Source organism: Gymnoscopelus braueri (genome assembly GCF_963280865.1).
Source record: "Gymnoscopelus braueri genome assembly, chromosome: 2".
In the NCBI taxonomy this organism is placed as follows: domain Eukaryota; kingdom Metazoa; phylum Chordata; class Actinopteri; order Myctophiformes; family Myctophidae; genus Gymnoscopelus; species Gymnoscopelus braueri.
In genome coordinates this window covers 52,181,593-52,203,613 of record NC_137604.1, presented here as the reverse complement: position 1 = coordinate 52,203,613, position 22,021 = coordinate 52,181,593, and the positions used below count along the sequence as shown (strand labels likewise).

The window sequence follows — 22,021 nt, the reverse complement described above, 5'->3', positions numbered from 1 at the left end:
GTCCGACAAAACATGGCCAACCAATCACATTTCCGGAAATATTTTGTGCCAGCGACTCCATACAAGGTTTGCGTTGCTAAAACGTTTTGAAAATATTTTTAAAAATTCAAATCACAAGAGTTTTTTTTTACAAATCTACAAGCTCACTAGAGAGCCTGCCTGAGAAGCCGAAGGTCCCAGGTTCAATTCAAGTGTCCCTGAGCAAAGACACTTAACCCCGAGTGCTACAACCAACGGCTGCTGACTGCTCCTAGGATGTATAAAATGCAGAGGACAAATTTCACATTATGTGCAAACCAAATTATTATTATTATTCATTTGTATTATTATTGTTATTGCTACAACATGTCACGTTGTGAGCTTGTAGATCGGCTATTTTCGACTGATTCTGATGCTACATTTACAAATTCTGCTGGGGACCCCCTTGAACCACCTCAAGGACCGCTGGGGGTCCCCGGACCCCACTTTGAGAACCACTCACTGGGATTCGATGTAACCGACTCATGCAGCGTTATGGTAGAACTAGTGTGAGCGTCTCCGTGGGAACCGGCTTTGATGTGAGTGGAGAGAGTGGGTGGGTGACAGCGTGCGTGTCATCAGGGTTATATCACGTGGGCACGTCCCATCAGAGATGTTTCGTGAAATTAGACCTGCCTGCAGGGTTATCCAGGATGTGCAACAGTAAGTGTAAAGATGGATACGGTTGAAAATGGCTGAAGTGCCCCTTTAAGCACTTAACACATTGACTGCCAGAGTTTATTCATAATGTACTCAGCCCTGTGCCAGCGATTTGCGTTTCTTTCTTTTGTTGTTATTTTGTAATTTTTCATTCAAATAGTTTGTCTGGCTGCGGTTTTAAACACATACGACAGATCGACCAGCAGAGAGCAGCAAATCGACACCTTGATCACTCGCTCACTCGCTCGACCCCCCCCAAACAGGCTCAAACAGTCCATACGTCATAACCGGATGTGACGTTTTCGCAGATCGGCGATCGGGCTTCAGTTCGATGTGATACACGACGACGATGGCTGTTCGTCATCCAGACTAAAGAAAATAGAACTAGAGCTCTCTGTTAGTTTTTTATACCGTGTGAAAAAACGTGTTTTTCCCTATTCTCGCCTAAAATGCCTAAAAAAAGGCCTTCCGAGAACCGGAAGCGGAATCTGCGTCATGAATCCGGAACCCGGTGAGTGTGATGTAAACAGAAAACGAAACTGATGATGAAAAATTCACAGAACGCCGCGATCACAGATTAAACAATGAAAATTCCAAAGAACGCATATATGCGATCTTTAGAATTGCGGCAATCAAGCGATGGATTTGAAAGAACGCATATATCTTGGCAATCAAAGTCCAATTTTTTTTAATTTATTGTGAAAATAGCAGATGTACTAGTTCACAATGCAATGCACCGCGTTGTTAACATGTAGATCTATTTTAGCAATTGTTAAAGATTTTTGAAAAAGTTAGAAAAATGTCCCCTATAATGAAATAGGGACACCATAGGGACACCACACCAGGCTGAAAGTGGTTAACTGAGGTAGCAATTAATCTATTGTATACCGCATGGCTTCAACGTGTCTCAGCCCTGTTTGGGTGGGAGGTCAAAGGCCATATACTGTAGCTTATGCCTTTGTGTATTTAGTCAGTGAGTTATTGACAGGTTGTCAAATCAGTGGGTGAATAGAGAGCTCATTAGTATTGCTGGGAACACGGCGCAGGGATGGAAATAGAACCACAGAAAGTGCAAGTACGGGTCTTTACACACCAGGGGCGTGACGAATTAATGATATAACAGCATCTGTTTGTGAATTATACTATTCATAAAGTTGATGCCTTGTTCACACAGTTTGATGCCTTTAATTGCAGTGAAGAATCGGCCTCGTTCCGAATATAAAATGTGTTGCTCTATCGATGCGTTATATTTATGTTCTGTGTGGATGTAATCATGACACCAATATCTTCGGGGAAATTAAGTTAATGGCATGAACAAAATGCCCCTCAGTGTGTATGCAGACTTTAAGAAGAGCTAGAGGAGGAGGAGGAGGAGGAGGAGGAGGAGGAGAAGAAGGAGAAGAAGAAGAAGGATAAGGGAGGTGGAACAGAGAGAAGACTGTTAAGGTGAGACGATGGCAGCGTCAAGGGCTGTATTGTGGGATCCGAAAAACACTGCATTAATGTACATTTCTATTCCAGTCAACATCTATACACTTCAACAGCTTCACTTGCAGAGGGTCAGTAATACTTTTGAAGCTGTTGCAGCCATGGGTCAAGCAGACCCTTTCTATAGGTACCAAGTCATCTCATCCATGAAGTTGTGAATGCACTCCTTATCGACTCTTAGCATTTTAATGTGTTGTCGCCAAGCAAGCTGCAGCTCTATGACTCATACTGCCGTGCGCACACACACACACACACACACACACACACACACACACACACACACACACACACACACACACACACACACACACACACACACACACACACAGGGAGGGAGAGAGAGAGAGAGAGAGAGAGAGAGAGAGAGAGAGAGAGAGAGAGAGAGAGAGAGAGAGAGAGAGAGAGAGAGAGAGAGAGAGAGAGAGAGAGAGAGCGAGAGAGCGAGAGAGCGAGAGAGATTCTGCAATCTGTGATGTGCACACACACATGTCAAGTTGAAATCATGGAAGCACTTGTGTTGTGAGATAAAATTGGATGTTGTACTTTAGTGCTGGTCACGTGCTTCTATGAGTCACACATGTCACGTGTGTCATCATGAGCGATACCCACAATGAGGCAGACAGCGTAGAATCATGGGATGAGTGAAAGGATCGTTGCAGGTTCCACTGCATTATTCATTTTTCTTATTAAAATCAAATTAAAGAAAACTGGAGGCATATAGCCTACTACAGGTCTCATAAATCTTGATGGATAATTGAATTTAAAGTGAAAAAATGCCCAAATTAACAATAAAAATGGGCCAAGTACATTTTTATGCTTTAAATTAAATTAAACACTTTCTGCTCTCTGCTTTGTGGGTGCTGATCCCCCTCTAACATGAGTTATGACTATGTTTGGGAAGCTTATAAATTCTGACACTATAAGATTAATGCTTGGGGCGCCAGAAAGGCAAAATTAGTACTTTGGATTAAATTAAACTGCTGTTATACAGCTACTTTGCTCAGAGGCAAGTGGGGAAGTGTTACCGATTCCTTTCCCACGTTCAGTATTTCCCAGCCAGTGAGTCCATTGTGTCAAACGGAGAGCCTTCCGGCCTCATGTAGGCTACAACTGCAATGCGTGACCGCTGGCCCAAATTCTGTTCTGTATTTCTGAATCAAAGCTCGAGTTGCAATATGCGTGGTACTCAGCGTGTTGCTGGAGTAGCGAGCGGAACTGAATCACCCAACAAGATAAGTAGAAAAATAACCAGTTTAGACTCTCAGTTCACACGGTGTACAGCTCACTGTGCATTCTGGTCCCTGGTGTATTGGTTGTCTGGTTACCCTTCTGTTATTCATGCGGTGTAGCGCTCAGGTTACACTTCAAACAGTGACACTGTGTAGGCTGACTACATTTTGCTTCCCGAAAAAGAGGACACTTGAGAGAGAGAGGGCACGCAAAAAAGAAAGCAGTTGACTCAAAGACGATTTCTAATTGTTATATTATGAATAAAAAGTTTTGCATTGTAACTTGTTAACAATACATCTACTGATCCACAAATAGTATCTCTCTAAGTCTTTGGCTTATCTTATCTCTCAATAGATCTAAAGTGTAATAATAACAGAAATAGAATAAATGGTGAACTATTCATCAACAGTCTTCCTTGTCTGCCCATCCATATTCTTCTGAAGAGCTGATCGTTCCCAGCAGGCTACGATTGCTCCTCAAATGAGCTCGAAAGTCTTTGCAAGACGTGTATTTGAAATTGTATTGCACTAATAGAGGCCCCTACAGTGACTCTGGTCACTGGTTCCTTCCCTTGGTCCACTGGCTTTGCATCAGTGAGAACACTCTGTCAACATCGGCATAGTGAGAGGGAACAGCACAGATGAACTGTGTGTGCAATCTTCAGTAGCTCACATGCAATGCTTTTAACCATCTCAAAATATTTGGTCCACGTCCAGGGAACTTGCTTGAACGATCCATCACTGTTGCACCTTTCTGAGGATTTCTTCAGATTCATGACCTGATCAAAATACTTTGCATCGTCAAGTTGCAACCCCTTCTCTCCCAGGTGCTTGGTGCAGGCTTCCATCATTCCAATCTGGTGTTTTAAAAATGACAAAAATGTTTTTGTCTTTCGTGTATCATCAAATGTCCAGCTCAACGTTGTGTAGCCATGCCCTCCTCTATGATCCTATAAGATGGATCATAGAGGATCGAAGATGCTGTCTCCTGAAGGTGGTCTGTATAGGGGGCAGGTGAAAATTATACAGTCACATGTTGAGCTGTCTTCATTGAAGATTTGAAGCAGCCGACCACAGAACATAGGCGGTTCAACTGGGCACCCCACTGATCAGACTTGTTTGAACCCCCCCCAATGCATATTTGTTTTTATGCATAAAGCTACACATAAGGAATGGGGCGGGGGGATCTGTTGAATAAGCAAAGCAAAAACTGAGACATTTTAAGGAATTTATGCCCCCTCCCCCACCTCTTTTTCATGCTTATTTATCTGGCAACTGGGCCTATAAATGGCTATGCAAATGCCTACGTAAATCCCCCTTGGAAAACTGTATCTTGATTGGAAGGAATGCTATGTAACAATTCAGTCCTCTGAATCTACATATCTATAGCAATTTATCAAAAAGCACCTTCTTCTCACCTTGCAAGGGTTTTACTGTGCAAAATGGAACTAAAGTATGAATAGTAGATCAATAGTGTATTTGAGTGAAGTGCTGTGCTCCTCACAGTAGCGCCACGTAAGGATTTACAGTACCTGCTGAGTGCTGAGTGTACGATACACCATACGCAGACAGGGCAGTATTATGTATTATTTTCAGTTGAGTTATGTTTTCTTTTTAAGGGCCCATAACTTAACAAATATTGTTACTTATTTGTAAATTGTTGTGGAAATAAACTTAAGAGTGTTGATATCTGTGTTGCCTTGGCTTGTGCTCTGACAGCTTGATCCCTGACATTCACAAAATGTCAGTTCAATAGGGTGCCACGGCTCACGCCATTCAAACCATTATGTTAAGTGTGTCCAGTGTGAACTGACCTTATGTTTATTTATTTTTTATCCTATTCATGTCACTCACCTGTACCTATCCTGTGTTTGTTGCAGCTACAACATATGGATTTCCCCAAATGAGTCAATAAATGATTACTGTATCTTACAAATCAGAATACAATATGCTTTGGACGTGCATGACCCCCCCCCCCCACACACACACACACCCCAGAAGAAAAAAAAGAAAATAAAAACTGTTTCTGCCATTTATTTTTTCCCCTAGTTGAAGGCAAATGTATCAGGACTTCAAACTATTTAACTGTTTATTTTAGCAAACGACTATGTTCTCCCCAGTAGCTCTCACAGTGTTGTGGGGAAACACAACTTCTTATGTTTATATCAGCTAATTGCATTATAAGCCCAACCCTCGGTAGATGCATTTGTATAACATCTGTGTTTTAGCTGATGCTTCTTTCCAGAGAGACTTGCAACAAGCTAGCAGGTACTTTTAGTTTTACATAACGCCCGTATACTGAAGAAATTGTACTGTCACAGGGATTGAATCTGAGATCTTTCAGTTATAGGCTGTGCTGTCTCCCATGAAGCGAAATAAACCTGTACACTCACAGTGTATGCTAACATTTTTGGGGAGGCGTGTGGGTACATTATCGTCATCGTCACTGTTGGACGGAAACCTTGTATGATCTTGTATTTTGATCTACAAGCTCACAACGCGACGCACTGTGAACTTGTAGATCACCTATTTCCGCTGCTTTAGTGTGACATTCTTGTTCGACGAAGTAGGGCATTCATTTATGAAAAAGAAAACATAAAAAGATGCAATATGGAGATACAAGGTTTCTGCCCGACAGTAATGATATAATAGCTAAACTTATGCATGTAAATAATGTAAACGTTCTTCCCATGACCAGTATCACTTCAATTATAAGTAACCTTGGCAACTGGAAGAAGACATGGGCTCAGTGCTGCGTTTGATGTTAGGTTATCATGGTATGACAGACAGCTCAGGCTCCGCTTTCCTTTTGCACAACTTCTCTCAATTTTTCTTTCTCTCTTTTCCTGCCCATCTCTTACTTTCCAGCTCTCTGCTCCTCTCTGCTCCCTGCTCTCTCGCTCTATCTATATGCGTATTTATTTTTTCATATTCATGACTCACAGCCTATTTGGTGGAGGCGTCGGCTGCTGTGATATTCAGCATGGGGACACGCGTGTTAGACTAAACATGCAGCCTATACCACAGCAGAAGAGACCGGGGTGTTCTGTGTCTCAGTTTGCATGTAAGGGAATGCTTGCTTTGATCTGATCTGATCCTTTGTGTTTCTTTCCAGAAACCTCTGCACATGAGTTTGTGTGTTAGCATACAGGTGGATGAGCTAGATGCTAGAGGAAGTGGGATTTGCTGCTGATGACTTGCTGATGGAAGTCCTTCCCACTGGGGTTTAGTTATTCTGGGCTGACAAGAAGGCACGGCGTGACATACAGTATGCATACAGTACTAGTGTACTGTATGTGTGTGTGTGTGGGGATGAGTGTGTGTGTGTGTGTGTGTGTGTGTGTGTGTGTGTGTGTGTGTGTGTGTGTGTGTGTGTGTGTGTGTGTGTGTGTGTGTGTGTGCGCGTGCGCACACGTGTTTGTGTGTTTGTATGTCGTATAAGAGAGAGAGAGAGAGAGAGAGAGAGAGAGAGAGAGCGCACACAGAGAGTTGTAGATATAAATAGTTGTGTAGTTTGATGATTGGATAGACAGAGTGACAGACAGATATAATACATAATAGCCTGCATAAATATGCAGACAGTCAAACAGATAGATACATGTATACATACATTTGAACTTTGATGTCTGCAGGCGGGGTCTCGTGATAAACTTGGCAGAATTTGATGTTTACGTCAATAATACTACATTTGTTCTGGTAAATCTTGTGTATTATCATTTTGCAGACTGTGCAGACCATCCGTCTGACATTAAACTAGCCTTGACCATGCCATATTTGTGGTTTGGACATGTCTATTTCCCACATGGCATGACAACATGTTGGACAGATGGATACTGTGCATATAGACAGACAGGCACATAGGCTTAAATAGTTACGTAGATAGATAGACAGATAGATAGATAGATAGATAGATAGATAGATAGATAGATAGATAGATAGATAGATAGATAGATAGATAGATAGATAGATAGATAGATAGATAGATAGATAGATAGATAGATAGATAGATAGATAGATAGACAGACAGACAGACAGACAGACAGTGTACAGTACCTCCTGTGTGTGGCTCTTGCAGTCCTTACAGACAGGAGGAGAGCCGTAATGGTGGAAGACCGAGCCGGACAGATTGTCAATCATCTCCCCCTCCATTGAGTCCTTGATCAGCAGAGACACACTGTCTAACCACTGCCTCTCCTACCACACACACACACACACACACACACACACACACACACACACACACACACACACACACACACACACACACACACACACACACACACACACACACACACACACACACACACACACACACACACACACACACACACACACACTTATCAATTAGTTCATCGTCAGCTATTGTTCTTTATTCTTCCTTTTTGTATTTCCTGTCCTCTCCTTCTCTTCTCCTGTTCCATTAGCAAGAGAAGAGGAGAGGAAAGGAAATACAAAAAGGAAGAAAAACAAACAAACAAGGGAACATGACAGAGAGAGAAGATGAGAGACTGGAGAGAGGATGAATATATAAGATATGCAAAGTCATCATTTAATTAGTAAACCAATAAAAACTTCTCCCTAAAGCATTGTTTCCTATTAAACAATCCCCCCCCACCCCCCAGCATTGTCCGTCCACCTTTCAATTTTACACAATTTTGAGGTATTTTTACTTTCTTCAGTATTTACAATTTTCAATACTTTTACTTCTACCCCACTACATCTCAGAGGAAACTATTGTACTTTATGAGAACTTTAGTTACTTCGTACATTTTGATTATTATTACAACCACTTCAGACCTATATATATATTTCGGCCTCTTGAAAATAGCAGATCTACAAGCTCACAATGCGTCACATCGTAGATCAACTTTAAGTATATCTTGATAGTTGATGCCGATACTTTTGTACTTTTACTCAAGTACATTTTGAATACAGGACTTCTACTTGTAATCTACGTTGCAGTATTGATACTTTTACTCAAGTAAAACATGTGAGAAACTTCCTCCTTCACTGCTTTCCTGTTGGCGTACACCTGCGCTGTTTTTTTTTGTCTTAGCCGAAAAAATGCTATGCTATGATGGGGCGGCAGTGGCTCAGGAGGTAGAGCGGCCGCTTGAGAACCGGATCCCAGTTCGATCTCGGGCTCCCCCAGAGTTAGTGTCGAAGTGTCCTTGAGCAAGACGCTGAACCCCTAATTGCTCCCGATGAGCAGGTTGGTGCCTTGCATGGTTTCCTCCGCCATCGGTGTATGAATGTGTGTGTGAGTGGGTGAATGTAATGCACAATCATTGTAAAGCGCCTTGGATAAAGGCGCTATATAAATGCACCATTTATGATGTAATCAGTGCGGTGCACAGTAAAGATCCAACTCATCCTCATCACCGCCTCCGTTCTCATCCTGTGCTCTCACACTCACTCTCTCTCTCTCTCTCATTCACATTTCTATATCCACACTTCTCCAACGCTCACTTTTCTATTGCATGCAAGTCCATTCCTCTGTCTTAATATTCTTCTCACACGTCATCACATTCTCTCTCTCTCTCTCTCTCCCTCTCCCCATCATCCCGTTCTCTCTGCCCCCACACCTCTATTGTGTATATGAACACATGAATGATGATTGAGTCTCTTGTGTGTGTGTTTTTTTTTTTTTAACTAACCACTATCTGTTGGAGGCAGTGTGTTATATTTTCAGCTACTGGTGGCAGGCGAGACAAAGAGAGAGAGAGAGAGAGATAGAGAGGGGGGTGGCTTCTTCTGAGGGTGGCAAAGGAGGGGAGGCGGGGAGTAGAAGAACTTTTTTAAAGATTAATTGCATGTTTCTATAAATAGAGAGCTGATCTTTTTTAAAAGACCATAATAGAGGAGTGCTTTTAAAAAAAAAACTCAAACCCCATTCAGAGACACAGAGGAAGCCCAGAGTAGATGGCGGAGTCCTGCTGTAAGATGTCAGAGACAGCGGGCGGCATTGAACCGCGCCGATGGGAAATAATGAAAGGTCGCCTGAGCTGAGAGAGCAAAATATTGAGTAGTTTGTGTGTGTGTGTGTGTGTGTGTGTGTGTGTGTGTGTGTGTGTGTGTGTGTATGTGTTTTCTATTGAGCAAGTGGTTATTTTCAAGTCTAGAGTCTTATTTATCTTTCACGCTGATTGACAAAATCTACACTGAAATGTCAGAAGATTTTACCCTTTCCAATTTCTAGTATATAATTAGCATACCTGCTTCTACTTTATTCGTTCTCCTGCTTAACATTAGCAATTTAGACATAGCAGACACCCTTATGAAGTGATTTACAAAGTGCAGGTGGGGGCTTGTTATGATTTATTTGGGCTGGTATAGTGGCAATGAGCGAGACAAAATTTGTTCACATTGGTTTGCTTTGGAGTGCTGGATATGTGTTTGTCCCAAAAGATGTTTACCATACCTCACATACCGTATTACACCGAAATGATCTCTTTTTAGGAGTGTGTCTCCTCAAATAAACTGCAGTTTTCTTTCGTTGGAAACATCGATGTTAATATCAGAGACTATACAGTTCCAGGCCCTGCCATGGAAACTGTGATCTCTCTCTCTCTCTCTCTCTCTCTCTCTCTCTCTCTCTCTCTCTCTCTCTCTCTACTGTGATTTTTTTTTTTTTCATGTTGGCTCACGGCAAGCACAAGCAGTGGCGCGTTTAAAGTTCAAACCACTTGTTTCTTACTCTGTCTCTCGAGGAGCTCTCCGTTGGCCTCCAAAGGGTACGATGTGAGGAGGTTAAGTGTAGTCGATAGCCAGACCGCCACTGAAGCATGCACAGTCACATAAACTCATAAAGACACACGCATGGATGCCCACACGTACAGTATGAGTCCACATACCCACACACACACACACACACACACACACACACACGGACACGCACACACACACACGCACGCACGCACACACACACACACACACACACACACACACACACACACACACACACACACACACACACACACACACACACACACACACACCATCCCGCAGAGGCACGGAATGAAGCAGCATTGGGCATGTAAAGGCACACAGTGAGGGGTGAGCCACAGGCTCATTGATTGGCTAAGTTAGGGGTCCAGGCTAGGTGGGGTAAGTGCTGCCAGCGATTCGTTTGATTTGCTGCCCTTCCATCCGTTCCCTCTCATCCAGCGGTGCTCTCGTTCAATGGCACCCTGCTGTGACCCCGAGACCCCTGCAAATCAACTATGCCCCCCTTCCCCCGCCCCCATAGTCAGGTTCAATACACGATGGAGCAACTGTCTCAACAGCTCTACTTCAATAGGGAAAAGATACGGAAAGTGACAAGCTTTGATCCAAATGAGACATTTGAGTAAGACATTCTGAGACCTAACCTTACAGACAGTGGTGGAAGAAGTGCACATTTTGTACGTAAGTAAAAGAACCAATATCGCAATGTAGATATACTCTATTAAGTAGAAATCCTGTATTCTAAACATTACAATATACTTAAGTACTGAAAGTAAAAGTACTCATTATGCCAAATGTTCCATTTAACAAGTTTCCAAATGTATAAAAAATTTAAATTCAGGTTTTGATTAACCTGGTTGCTTGTTTCTCTCGCAAAACCTGGCAACTGTCTGTAAACGACACAGAGCGCATGGGGCCAAATGCAGAAGTGTTGTTATTAACGTGGTTGAAATACATCGCGGACCCCCTGGGGGTCGGCAGAACCCCTGGGAGTCTTCGGACCCCCGCCAAAAATCGCGGACCCCTTCGGACCCCCGCGAAACATCGTGGACCCCTTGGGGGTCCCTGGTGACCTAGTGGGAGAAAAAAAGTGGTCGCCCCCTCCCTCCTCTGTGTGTGTATGTGTGTGAGCCTCTCCCCCCCTCTCTCTCTCCTCGCTGCGGTACCACACAGACACACAGACAGCCACGTATGCGTGAGACTCTCTATTGTATAATAGGATGCTTTGAAAATAGCGGATCTACAAGTTCACAACACGTCGCAAGTTGTGGGCTTGTACATGTACTTAGTTACTTTACACCACTGCTTACAAAAATCAATAGCAAGCTATTGTGCCTTTGTTGTGCACAACTGAGTGACAACTCCTCATTCACCAAACTCAAGCACCAAGCACTCCAAATGCTCCATTCCAAGGTATTCAAATGAACTCCTAAAACATTAAGCCGTTTGATGAGCAAACAACATAATGGGGATTGATATGTACTGTAGGTTTATCACATAGCCCTGCAGGGAATGATAATTGCTATTGACACGTACACAACGGTCGCTTAGCCTGGTCAACCGTAACTTAACCTCGAATAAATAGATGTTTCAAAGACTCTGACTGAAGTCTAATGAATGACATTCCTAGGGTAGGGTTTGACACTTATGAAGCACTGACTGTAACGGTAACTTTATTTGTTTTTACTTCCGTATACCGTTCTGTATTGTTGATTCGTCTTGCTTTTCTTTTTGCCTTGTAATGCTGTACACAGCAGTATCAGTGTCTTGCTCATATATATTGCTATATATATATATATATATATATATATAGATATATATATACCCACAAACATACATGCCAACTGCATTGGATCACCATGATTAAACAGTTGTTTGTTGGCTAATCAGGAGGAAGTTTAAGACGCACATACGAAAAACAACAGATGAAAAGAATCTCCGTTCTCTCTCTCTCTTCTCTCTCTTCTCTCTTTGATTGCTATTGCACTGATAATTATTATTATTAGTTTTATGACGAGATGAGACGGTGAGACACTTATGAAGCACTGACTGTAACGGACACTTTATTTGTTTTTACTTCCGTATACCGTTGCTCTGTATTGTTGATGCTTCTTGTTTTTCTTTTGGCCTTGTATTGCTGTACACAGCAGTATCAGTGTCTTGCTCATGGACACTTCAACGATAACTCAGGAGGAGCTGGGGAATGGAACCGGGAACCTTCCGATTCCCAAGCGGCCGCTCTATCTCCTGAGCCACAATTAAGAGCACCATTTTGTACTTAATCTATTTATTAACTTATTAAGTGAAAGTGCGTCTTTGTGAATAAATAAGGCTATATCCGTATGTGATAAACTAATTATCAGCCTTCATCATAGTATGCCAACCCTCCGTTGGACTCCCTCAGGCAACAACGGATGCTAATCTATACTGTACGGTAGCCTAAACAAACATATGTGTATTATATACTGTATATATATATATATATATATATATATATATATATATATATATATATATATATATATATATATATACCCACAAACATACATGCCAACTGCATTGGATCACCATGATTAAACAGTTGTTTGTTGGCTAATCAGGAGGAAGTTTAAGACGCACATACGGAAAACAACAGATGAAAAGAATCTCCGTTCTCTCTCTCTCTTCTCTCTCTTCTCTCTACTCCTCCCTCTTGTTAAAAATACCAGCAGGCTGACAGACAATGAGCTATAAGCACAATGAGACAGTGGCTGAGCCGGCCACCCACACGCCATCTCTCTCTGTCCTCTCTGCCAGCACTAGCTGCTCCCCTCTCTCTCTCTCTCTCTCTCTCTCTCTCTCTCTCTCTCTCTCTCTCTCTCTCTCTCTCTCTCTCTCTGGACTGAGCACTGCAATGGCTCTGTTACTCAATAGTTTAGCTCCTTTACATTATATCCTGTACTGCACATTAGGGCCTCCAAAATCAATTATTTTCTATTGATTACTTTTGCGATCTCAATTGATACACATGTTTTTTTTATGTTATACTATTTTCGATATCGATAAGGTAAACAAATAAAAAATTCCGAATCCACCGTGGTGCATCCGGCTACGAACACAATTGGCCCGTGTTCGAGGGAGGATAGCCGGGCAGGTGATATTGGTCATTACATGTACTCCTACGGGCTGGCAGTGACAGCAGTGACAACACCAAATGTGTGTGGGGAGGAATCAATTAGCATAACGACTACATTGGGGAGAAAAAGGGGGTAAAAATAATTGCCAATCTAAATATATATATACAAAATAATGTTGCACCTCTATTATACATGATCTCTGTGGAGATTCTGTCAACTCCCATAAAAGTGAGTCAGTCAATCAGTCGGTCACAAATCCGGTTAAGCCGCTCAGGTGCAGTGCTCGAACACGCACGGCACCGGTCCTCTCTCATTCAGTCACTTATAGTTGTGTCTGCCAGTCAGTCAGCCACTAATCTCTCGAGACAGATTGAGCTCAGTCACTATAGCTCGCTGCCACGTGCACTCCTTTAAGTGTTCTCCCCAACATGTCTTCCCCTCTCACCTGATGGGTTAATTCTGCTGTCGTTTTCTCTCTCGCCACTTCTCCCTCCTTTCCCTCCCTGTACTGCATTTGTCTCTCTATCCATCTCTTAACCTTTTCTGTTGGTCTTTTTCACCTTTCTCCTGTATGAGATTGATTTCGGTTTGCTGTTTTCCTTCTCTATTCTCTCTATCTTCCTCCATCCCTCTCTCTCTCTATCGGCCTTTCTCTGTCCATCTCCTAATCTCGTCCACCATAGTAAATTGCATCCTCACCAGCCAGCAGGCTTGCTTCTATAAATACTTGTTCAGATGTGAAGGTGCTATAATTGTGTGTGTGGCGTCACTGGCGTGAGTGCGTGTGTGCATGCATGCATGCAAGCGTTCGTGCAAGCGCGAGTGAGTGTGCATGTGTGCGTGTGTGTGTGTGTGTGTGTGTGTGTGTGTGTCAGGGGAGCCAGCCCTGTCACTGCCACTGTCCCTGCCACTGTCACCGCCACTGTCAGACGACAAATGATGGGTCTTCATTTTGAGTGTGAGTCTCAAATGTGTGACTGTGTCAGGGAATGTGCAGCCAAGTAACCATCAACAGCCTCTATTGCCAGAAACAGAGTGTGTCCAGTGTGTCCGGATGTGGAATTGTTGCAACAGCCTGTTTCGTAATTCCAAAGCACTATTGTACCTGTTAAACAGACAAATTGTCTATTGTACCTGTTAAACAGACAGATTGTCTATTTTACCTGTTAAACAGACAGACTGTTGCAGACAGTCCCGCCACAACGAATCACAACCACTTTGAGCTGTTAAGTTGGATTGAGAACTGTGAAGGTATGTTTGTGATCAGCTTTGAAACCATGAGCCTAAAATACACAATGCCGGCAAACTGCGGGGGTTCCGATCATCAGTGGTAGTCTGTTTTGTTGGGTGTATTTTTGGCTGTAGTCGAGGAGGAAAAAAAAAGAAATCAGTTCTTGGCCATCACCTGTAGGTCAATTTTGAGCCAATCAGATTACAATTAGGGGAAGGGGCGTGATGCTGTTCACGCCCCTTACCCTTGTGATTGTGTTGAGAAATACAGGAGGCTTGCATCTGTTCAGTTAAATTTATACCCTAATTAGTAGTGGTGAATAATGTAATGTTAACGACGAGGAGACCCATTTGCACAATGTGGACATTCTATCAGACAACTGGAATTGTTTTGAAGGGATCACTGTCGACCCGTGCTGCTCCACTGTTGTTGGCCAACATCCGGCCTGGTCTATTTTAAGCTACAGATAATGTGAGGGAGTTTGTCACACACATCTGAATCATCTGTGATGATATGATGGCACATAGCAGAGCCCTTTGAATATGAATGGAGTTGAAAATGTCTGAACAGGGTTTAAGTGGTTAAGCTCTTCTGTCTTTGCTCTGTTAAAGTATTCATCACACAAAGCTTGCTACACAAAGCTTGAGGAACTTCATCACAATTTTCATGCAACACAATGCTCCGCACTGTACTGTAGGCGGACCGTGAAAACGATGATAGGCGCCAAAAATTGCAAACATCCTTGCTTTGACCCTTTCATTGCGGAGGATGTGCATAATTGCAAACTATTACAAATATTAGAGGGAGTAGTTGAAGTTAAAGGGATAGTTCACCCCCAAAATGACTTTTTTCTATCGATTACTCACCTCATGGAGCCTTGAATTCATGGAGATTTTTTAGTTTTTGTCGCATTCCTGAGCCAATAACTTGATGACTGGTGGCGGCTCCGGTAGGAGACTCAAAGAGTCTCTTTTGAGTCTCCTACCGGAGACATTAACATCTTTTCCAGTCATCAAATTATTGGCTTAGGAATGCAACAAAAACAAAAAATATCCATGAATTCAAGTCTTCATGGGGGGTGTAATTGATAGAAAATAAGTAATTGTTTGGGTGAACTACTCCTTTAATTCTGGTGGCCACAAAACCCTCAAGGAGCCGTACCAGATAGCACGGAAAATACTTTTGGCTGCACAGACTCCCATGGGACAGAGCAGGTGAGATATTGGGGAGAAAAGGGATTATGCAGGCAGATGGATAATCTGAAATAACCATTAAATGTTTGCTGACCAAGAATATATTTTTCATAAATAACAGATATCCATGATCCCCAATATTCCTGTTTGATTGCATGGATCCTCCATTACAAACCTGAAATGATTATATTTCCTTTCTTGCACTGGCTGCCTGGGGATCACGACTTATCCACTTTAAATCCTATGCCTAGTTGACCGGATCCCCAAGGGCTCTACACTAGGCCCCCTCCTGTACTCTAAATATCTCTACACTAAATATCTTTGCAGAAAATAGCCGATCTACAAGCTTGCGTTGTGAGACGCTTGTAGGATAGGGACGGACGCTCAGTGGTGGAAACAAGTACTCAAATGTTTTACTTTTTTTTACTACGTAAAAGTATCAATACTGCAATGTAGAAGTACTCCGATGCGACGCGTTGTGAGCTTGTAGATCGGCTATTTTCAAATAGCCTAGGTATAAAATAGGGCTAAAGTGGTTAATGTATGTTTTATAATATAATAATTTATATCTGTAAGTAACTAGTAACTAAAGTTTTCAAATAATTGTGGTGTATTTGTGTTATGGACCTTATTGCTTATATTTTATGAACATTATGCAAGTCTGGACCAGATAGAAATGTCAAAAGTTATTGTACTAAAGTCAGGAGTAGCTATGTGTTGCAGACAGACCCGGTCTAACGTCTGCATACTGTAGCTGATCAAGGACACTCTGCCTGGTGTGAAGTGCGATTTACATCTCCATTGTTAACTTGAAGATATTCTGATCAGAGAGTGGTTTCTTCCTGTTCACACCTTGGCAGCAGGATGCAGGGTGGGACACTCGCTCAGGAAACATTGATCAAAGGACTTAAGAGCTTGATCTTCGTCTAGGTGGGGGCGACCCCCACCCACAGGAACTTATTCTATTGAGAAATACAGTGTTTAAAAAGGTGAACTGAAATGTGACGTTTGTGCTGTCCCACTCCAGAAGCCGAAGGGCTGAGGGAGAGGGCTCCTGATTCTCATGCTGTTGTGTTTGTTACTGAATAAACCGGATAATGATTCTGAACATGGACTCCGGACGTCTTCTTCTTTTAAGCAGCTGGGCCTGGTAACTTCATTTCTATGGCTATAGTCGAGCCTCAGATTTACCACAATTGTAGTGGAGTAAAAGTACAATATTTGCCTCTGAGATGTAGTGGAGTAGAAGTAAAAGTATAGACAATTGGAAATACCTCAAAATTGTACTTAAATACAGTACTTGAGTAAATGTACTTAGTTACTTTACACCACTGGGGACGCTAAGGTTCACGTGGTTATCCGACATGCATCATAAAACGGCAAAGCTGAACCCTGAGTCCCACTCACCTGAGCGGGGGAGTACAGCCTCCGTCGATGATGCCTCTGGCCCTCGTGCCCTCCTCCTCCTCCTCCTCCTCCTGCACCTGCACCTGCACCTCCTCTTCTCGTTGGGGGCGGCGTCACCCCAACGTGGCCTCCTCCTCCTCCGATAACAACCCCAGCCCCGCCCCCACTCCCTCCAAGACCAACGCCACCACCCCCACCCCCGCCACCTCCCCCTACACCCACAGCGACCGCGGAGGCCCCGGCGATGGCCCCGATGCCCCCCATCATGCAGCAGAGGCCCCCCTGGGCCAGCTCCAGCTCAATCTCGGCGTCCATCTCAGCGTCCTCCTGCGCCTCCTTGTTGGAGTCGTCCAGGTGCTTCATCAGCACCGCCACCACCACGTTGATCAGCACGAACTGGGCGGTGAGCACGAACGACACGAAGTACATGGGAGAGATGAACTGCAGGCCCGGACTGCAGCCGTAGTCGCTGGGCGGGTGGCCCGGGGGGCATTCCCTCAGCGTGTCCTGGTAAGGGGGGGGGGGGGGGGGGGGATAGAGAGAAAATGGAGGAGAGTGAAAACAAGTCAAGTCAATTTTATTTATAAAGCACATTTACAAACAACCAGAGGCCGACCAAAGTGATGTACTGCATACAAAATTTATACACAAAACATCAAGGTTAAAACACACAAAAAAGCATCAAATACAGAACTCCAAAAAACTAAAAAACATCAAATATATAAAACCATAACAGGAAGACAAATGGCTGAGGAAAAGAAAAATGTGGGAGCACATGAAACAAGCACTATGAATAAAGGAGAGAGAGGGAGAGAGAGAGAGAGAGAGAGAGAGAGAGAGAGAGAGAGAGAGAGAGAGAGAGAGAGAGAGAGAGAGAGAGAGAGAGAGAGAGAGAGAGATCAGAATAGTACCATGCTTTTATTATTTTAAAGCTGTGCAATTAAAGCAATCTCATAAATACTATACTCAAGTTACAAAAAGCGACTTATTGAAGAGTGACAGCGGATGAGAGCTATCCTCTTCACAGTCAATGGCCAGGTTTCCCAAACGAATTTGAGCTCCTGCGTAGCCTAGAAGCTGCGTGAGAGCCTCCACGCACCTGCGCAGTAGCAACCCCGCCACGCCCTATCTTCGTTAGTAGCAGCTGTGTGTGCCCAACGTGCCAGCTAAACTGGCTTCAGGAGATACCATCGTCGTAGGTTCTCGTTACGTGTGTGCTAAAACTACATTCGTGAGACAGCATAGACGTAAAGACCTCCTGGACGAAGTCTACGTAAAGCCTACGTAAACTACGTAGGGCTGTCCTACGCTACACAGCAGTTTAAACACCCTTTGCGAAAGTGAAATGGATCATAAAAATACCAGAGCCAACTGTCAGATGTCCTGAAGCAGTCCACTCCAAATACAACTTTTGAATAATATATTTATGAATGAAATTACAGTGGTGAGTTGACATCTGCAAGGTAAATAAAACACAAAAGTGTCCCCATTATGCAAGTAAATTAAATATACTTAAAATACCAAAAGGAATGCAGAATGTCCCATTTCCCAAAATTAATATGTATTAAAATCTTTTGAAAATAGCAGATCTACAAGCTTGTGAAGTGTTGTGAGCTTGTAGATCTGCTAGTTTCAAAAGATGTTTTAACCATTCATAAACATGGCGAGCGCAACAGCTGTCACTTTGTGAGAGGAACTGGGGACTTTCATCATAACGTTTAACTATAAAACTTCGAAATTAAGTAAACATGTTTAGCTCAGCATCATTTATATACCTTTAGTTAACTTGGCATATGCTTAATATTTTTATCAGACGATCGGATCATCCGTGAGAGTACAATTTGTAAACGTCGGGTTCATGCATATAGAGGACGAAGCCCTCACTACAGCCACACATGTCCGTAAAGCGTCCGTCAAGTTGCCGTACGGACGCCGGAGGTCCCATCCACTCCCATGTTAAAAAAAAAACGGAACGGTACTTCCGGTTTTAAACTTAACATGGGAGTGGATGGGACTTCCGGCGTCCGTACGGAAACTTGACGGACGCTTTAAGGACATGTGTGGCTATACCCACTAACTCTCTGAATCAGGGCTAGAAGCAGCGCAGCTGCCTGCGTTGTGTGTGTGTGTGTGTGTGTGTGTGTGTGTATATATATATATATGTATATGTATATATATATATGTATATATATATATATATATATATATATATATATATATATATATATATATATATATACATATACATATACATATACATATACATATACATATATATATATATATATATATATATATATATATATATATATAAATTAAATGTGTGTGTGTGTGTGTGTGTGTGTGTGTGTGTGTGTGTGGTCGGTCGGTCGGTCTTTTCATAGATCTATTTCGCTACGATGGGTGTTACTACCGGCCCAGGGCGCTAGTAACAAACTGCTTCGTAGGCCAGCACTGCAGGGCTACGCCTCTCGCAGAAGTAGGAGGAGAGTAGGATACGCCATTCTGTCTCCCAAATGTAGTTTTAGCAGACACGTAACGCCGTGGACGTGGGAAGCGATTGCAGGTTGGGCACAACCAGCTGCTACTAATGAGGGTAGAGCGTAGGTTTCACCGGGTCCCAGGCTCTTACGCAAGCTGCGTAGGCTTCGCATGAGCTGAAATCTACGTGGCTGCTATGGTACTGCGCAGATTGTGTGGACACACGTAAGACCCGTCGTAGAACCTGCGCAGATGCTCAACGCAGCATCTCTACGAATCTCTTTGGGAAACGCGGCCAATGGCTCTTGGCACAATCACACTCAAATGCAATGCAGAGAAAGTCTAATGTGGGATTAAATACTGAGATATTCTAACCTTTATTATTACATGTATCATCTTTTTTCAGTATTACATTTCTTAATTTTCATGTAGGAATATTCAAACATGGCAGCTGCCAAAGTCTTCTTGTAGGTCAATGGGTCAAATAAGGGGTTACTATGTCCAACGGCACGGATTCAGTGGAATGTCACTCAATCACGACTCTAACCCATAAGCAATCAATACATGGCTATTATAATAATACATGTATCAATTACACACCTCTACTGTTACCATGCTCCATGGTGTGTACTTGGTTCGGAAGATGTGTTTTACCTTCATGATTCCGTTCCAGTTGTCACCGGTGGACACCTGGAAGAGGGTGAGGAAGGCCATGCCAAAGTTCTCGAAGGTGGCGTGGCGACTCATGCCCTCACATGGGTAGTCTGCGTTACACACTGAGAGAGGGAACCAAAAAATAAGAACCAAAAAATCCACAGGGAGTGGTGAAATGTTTTTGCCTCAATGATAAAAAGCAGAACTTCTACTCAGGCAAGTTTACATGAGCAGGGTTGTAAGCAGGGTTCGATTTTTAAACCCCGGGAACCGGGGTGACGTGTTGTCCATGATGCCATGTCCATGCCTCAGACAACTATTGATTTTGACTGGAGATGTTCGAAGCTGGAATTGCTGGACCGCTTCTTTAAATAAGACCTGAGGCTGATTTTACAAATGGCTTCAAAATCCTAACAGTTTTCTGAAAACGTATGTTGCTATACCAGTGGTGCTCAAACCTTTTCATGTCAAGGACCCCCATAATTGTATGTATTTGGCCATGGACCACCATCTCAAACTATTATGTTCCAGGGACCCCCCAGAAGCAAAGATTTGAGTTAAAAATAATTGCTTTAAAACATATTATATTCAAAGAATTGCAAACATTTTCACGATTTTCCAAAAATAGCAGATCTACAAGCTCATAGCGCGGCACGAAGTGACGCGCTATGAGCTTGTATATCTGCAATGTTTCAATAGCCAAAGAAATCTAAAATGAGACAGATGCTTTCCCGGGGTTTAATGGGTTAACAAACTTATCACATAATAGTCTGTTCTATTTTCCTATTCTATTTTTGCTAGGAAACATGTGTAAACTGTTTGCACCTCATGCAAATTGAAAACAATAATCTTGCTGACATCAATTGTGGCTTTGCTCGTTAATAACTAATAGCTGTTTCTCTGCTGTTTCCCCGGGCAACGGTTGCAAAGAGCAAGTTCACAAAGCTTGGAGTGTTCATTAACGGTGAGCTTTGTTTAAGGCGGTGAAACCATAGGCTTAGGCTTTGTTCAAACTACAGGCACATCCAATTTGTTTCTCAAACTGTCCATCCATGCTGTTATTTGCAAGAGATCAGATCAGATTTCTGTATTCAGACATCGTCGACCTTTCGAAACGATTCCTGTGGTAATAATGTATAAAGACATAATGCTCAACTTTCGCTCAGTGGGTAGAGAGGCCGTCTGGTAAACAGAAGGTCAGTGGAATTCGCCCCCTCGGTCTGCCCGGACTGTACGTGTTGAAGTGTCCCTCAGCAAAACACTTATCCCATTATCTGTTCCTGACCCAGCTACATCCACCCGCCCTGTCAATTTCTCCCAGTTTGAACCCATATCTCTCTCCTCACTCTCAGAGGTTGTTTTACACCTATACGGCCCACACATTGCCCCTCAGACGGCATCCCCTCCCGGCTCCTAATTGAGATGTTTGGTGCGGTTGGCCCAACTGTTTTACTGCTGATTAATACATGTCTCGCCTCAGGATGTGTCCCTGCTGCCTTTAAATACGCAGTTGTACACCCACTACTCAAAATGGAAAAACCTCGATTCATCAATTTTGTCACATTTTAGGCCCATTTCTCAATTACCATATATATCTAAAGTTCTGGAGAAAATAGTTTATAACCAACTTCAGTTCATTTTTAATCTCACAAGTTTTTCATGAGAAAATTCAGTGCTTGTTTAAACCAGGCCACAGCACAGAAACGGCTCGCTCTTCTGAAGGTTTTTAATTATTTAATTTTAACATCTGACTCTGGCTGCTGTCCTGGTGCTCCTTGATTTATCGTCCGCTTTCGACACTGTTGATCACCGGATTTT

General features: G+C 42.9%; 1 protein-coding gene across 1 annotated transcript in view; it reads right to left on the bottom strand.

Annotated features, from left to right (window-relative positions):
• The window catches only part of LOC308096237 (voltage-dependent T-type calcium channel subunit alpha-1I-like), a gene marked incomplete at its 5' end in the record, with an annotated part of 278,135 nt that overhangs the window by 8,094 nt on the left and 248,020 nt on the right, over nucleotides 1-22,021 (bottom strand). The window contains 3 exons of the mRNA XM_080443588.1: nucleotides 7,449-7,589; nucleotides 17,069-17,575; nucleotides 20,204-20,325. Of these exons, the coding sequence (XP_080299714.1) occupies nucleotides 7,449-7,589; nucleotides 17,069-17,575; nucleotides 20,204-20,325 (770 nt within the window). The remainder of the gene's footprint in view (nucleotides 1-7,448; nucleotides 7,590-17,068; nucleotides 17,576-20,203; nucleotides 20,326-22,021) is intronic.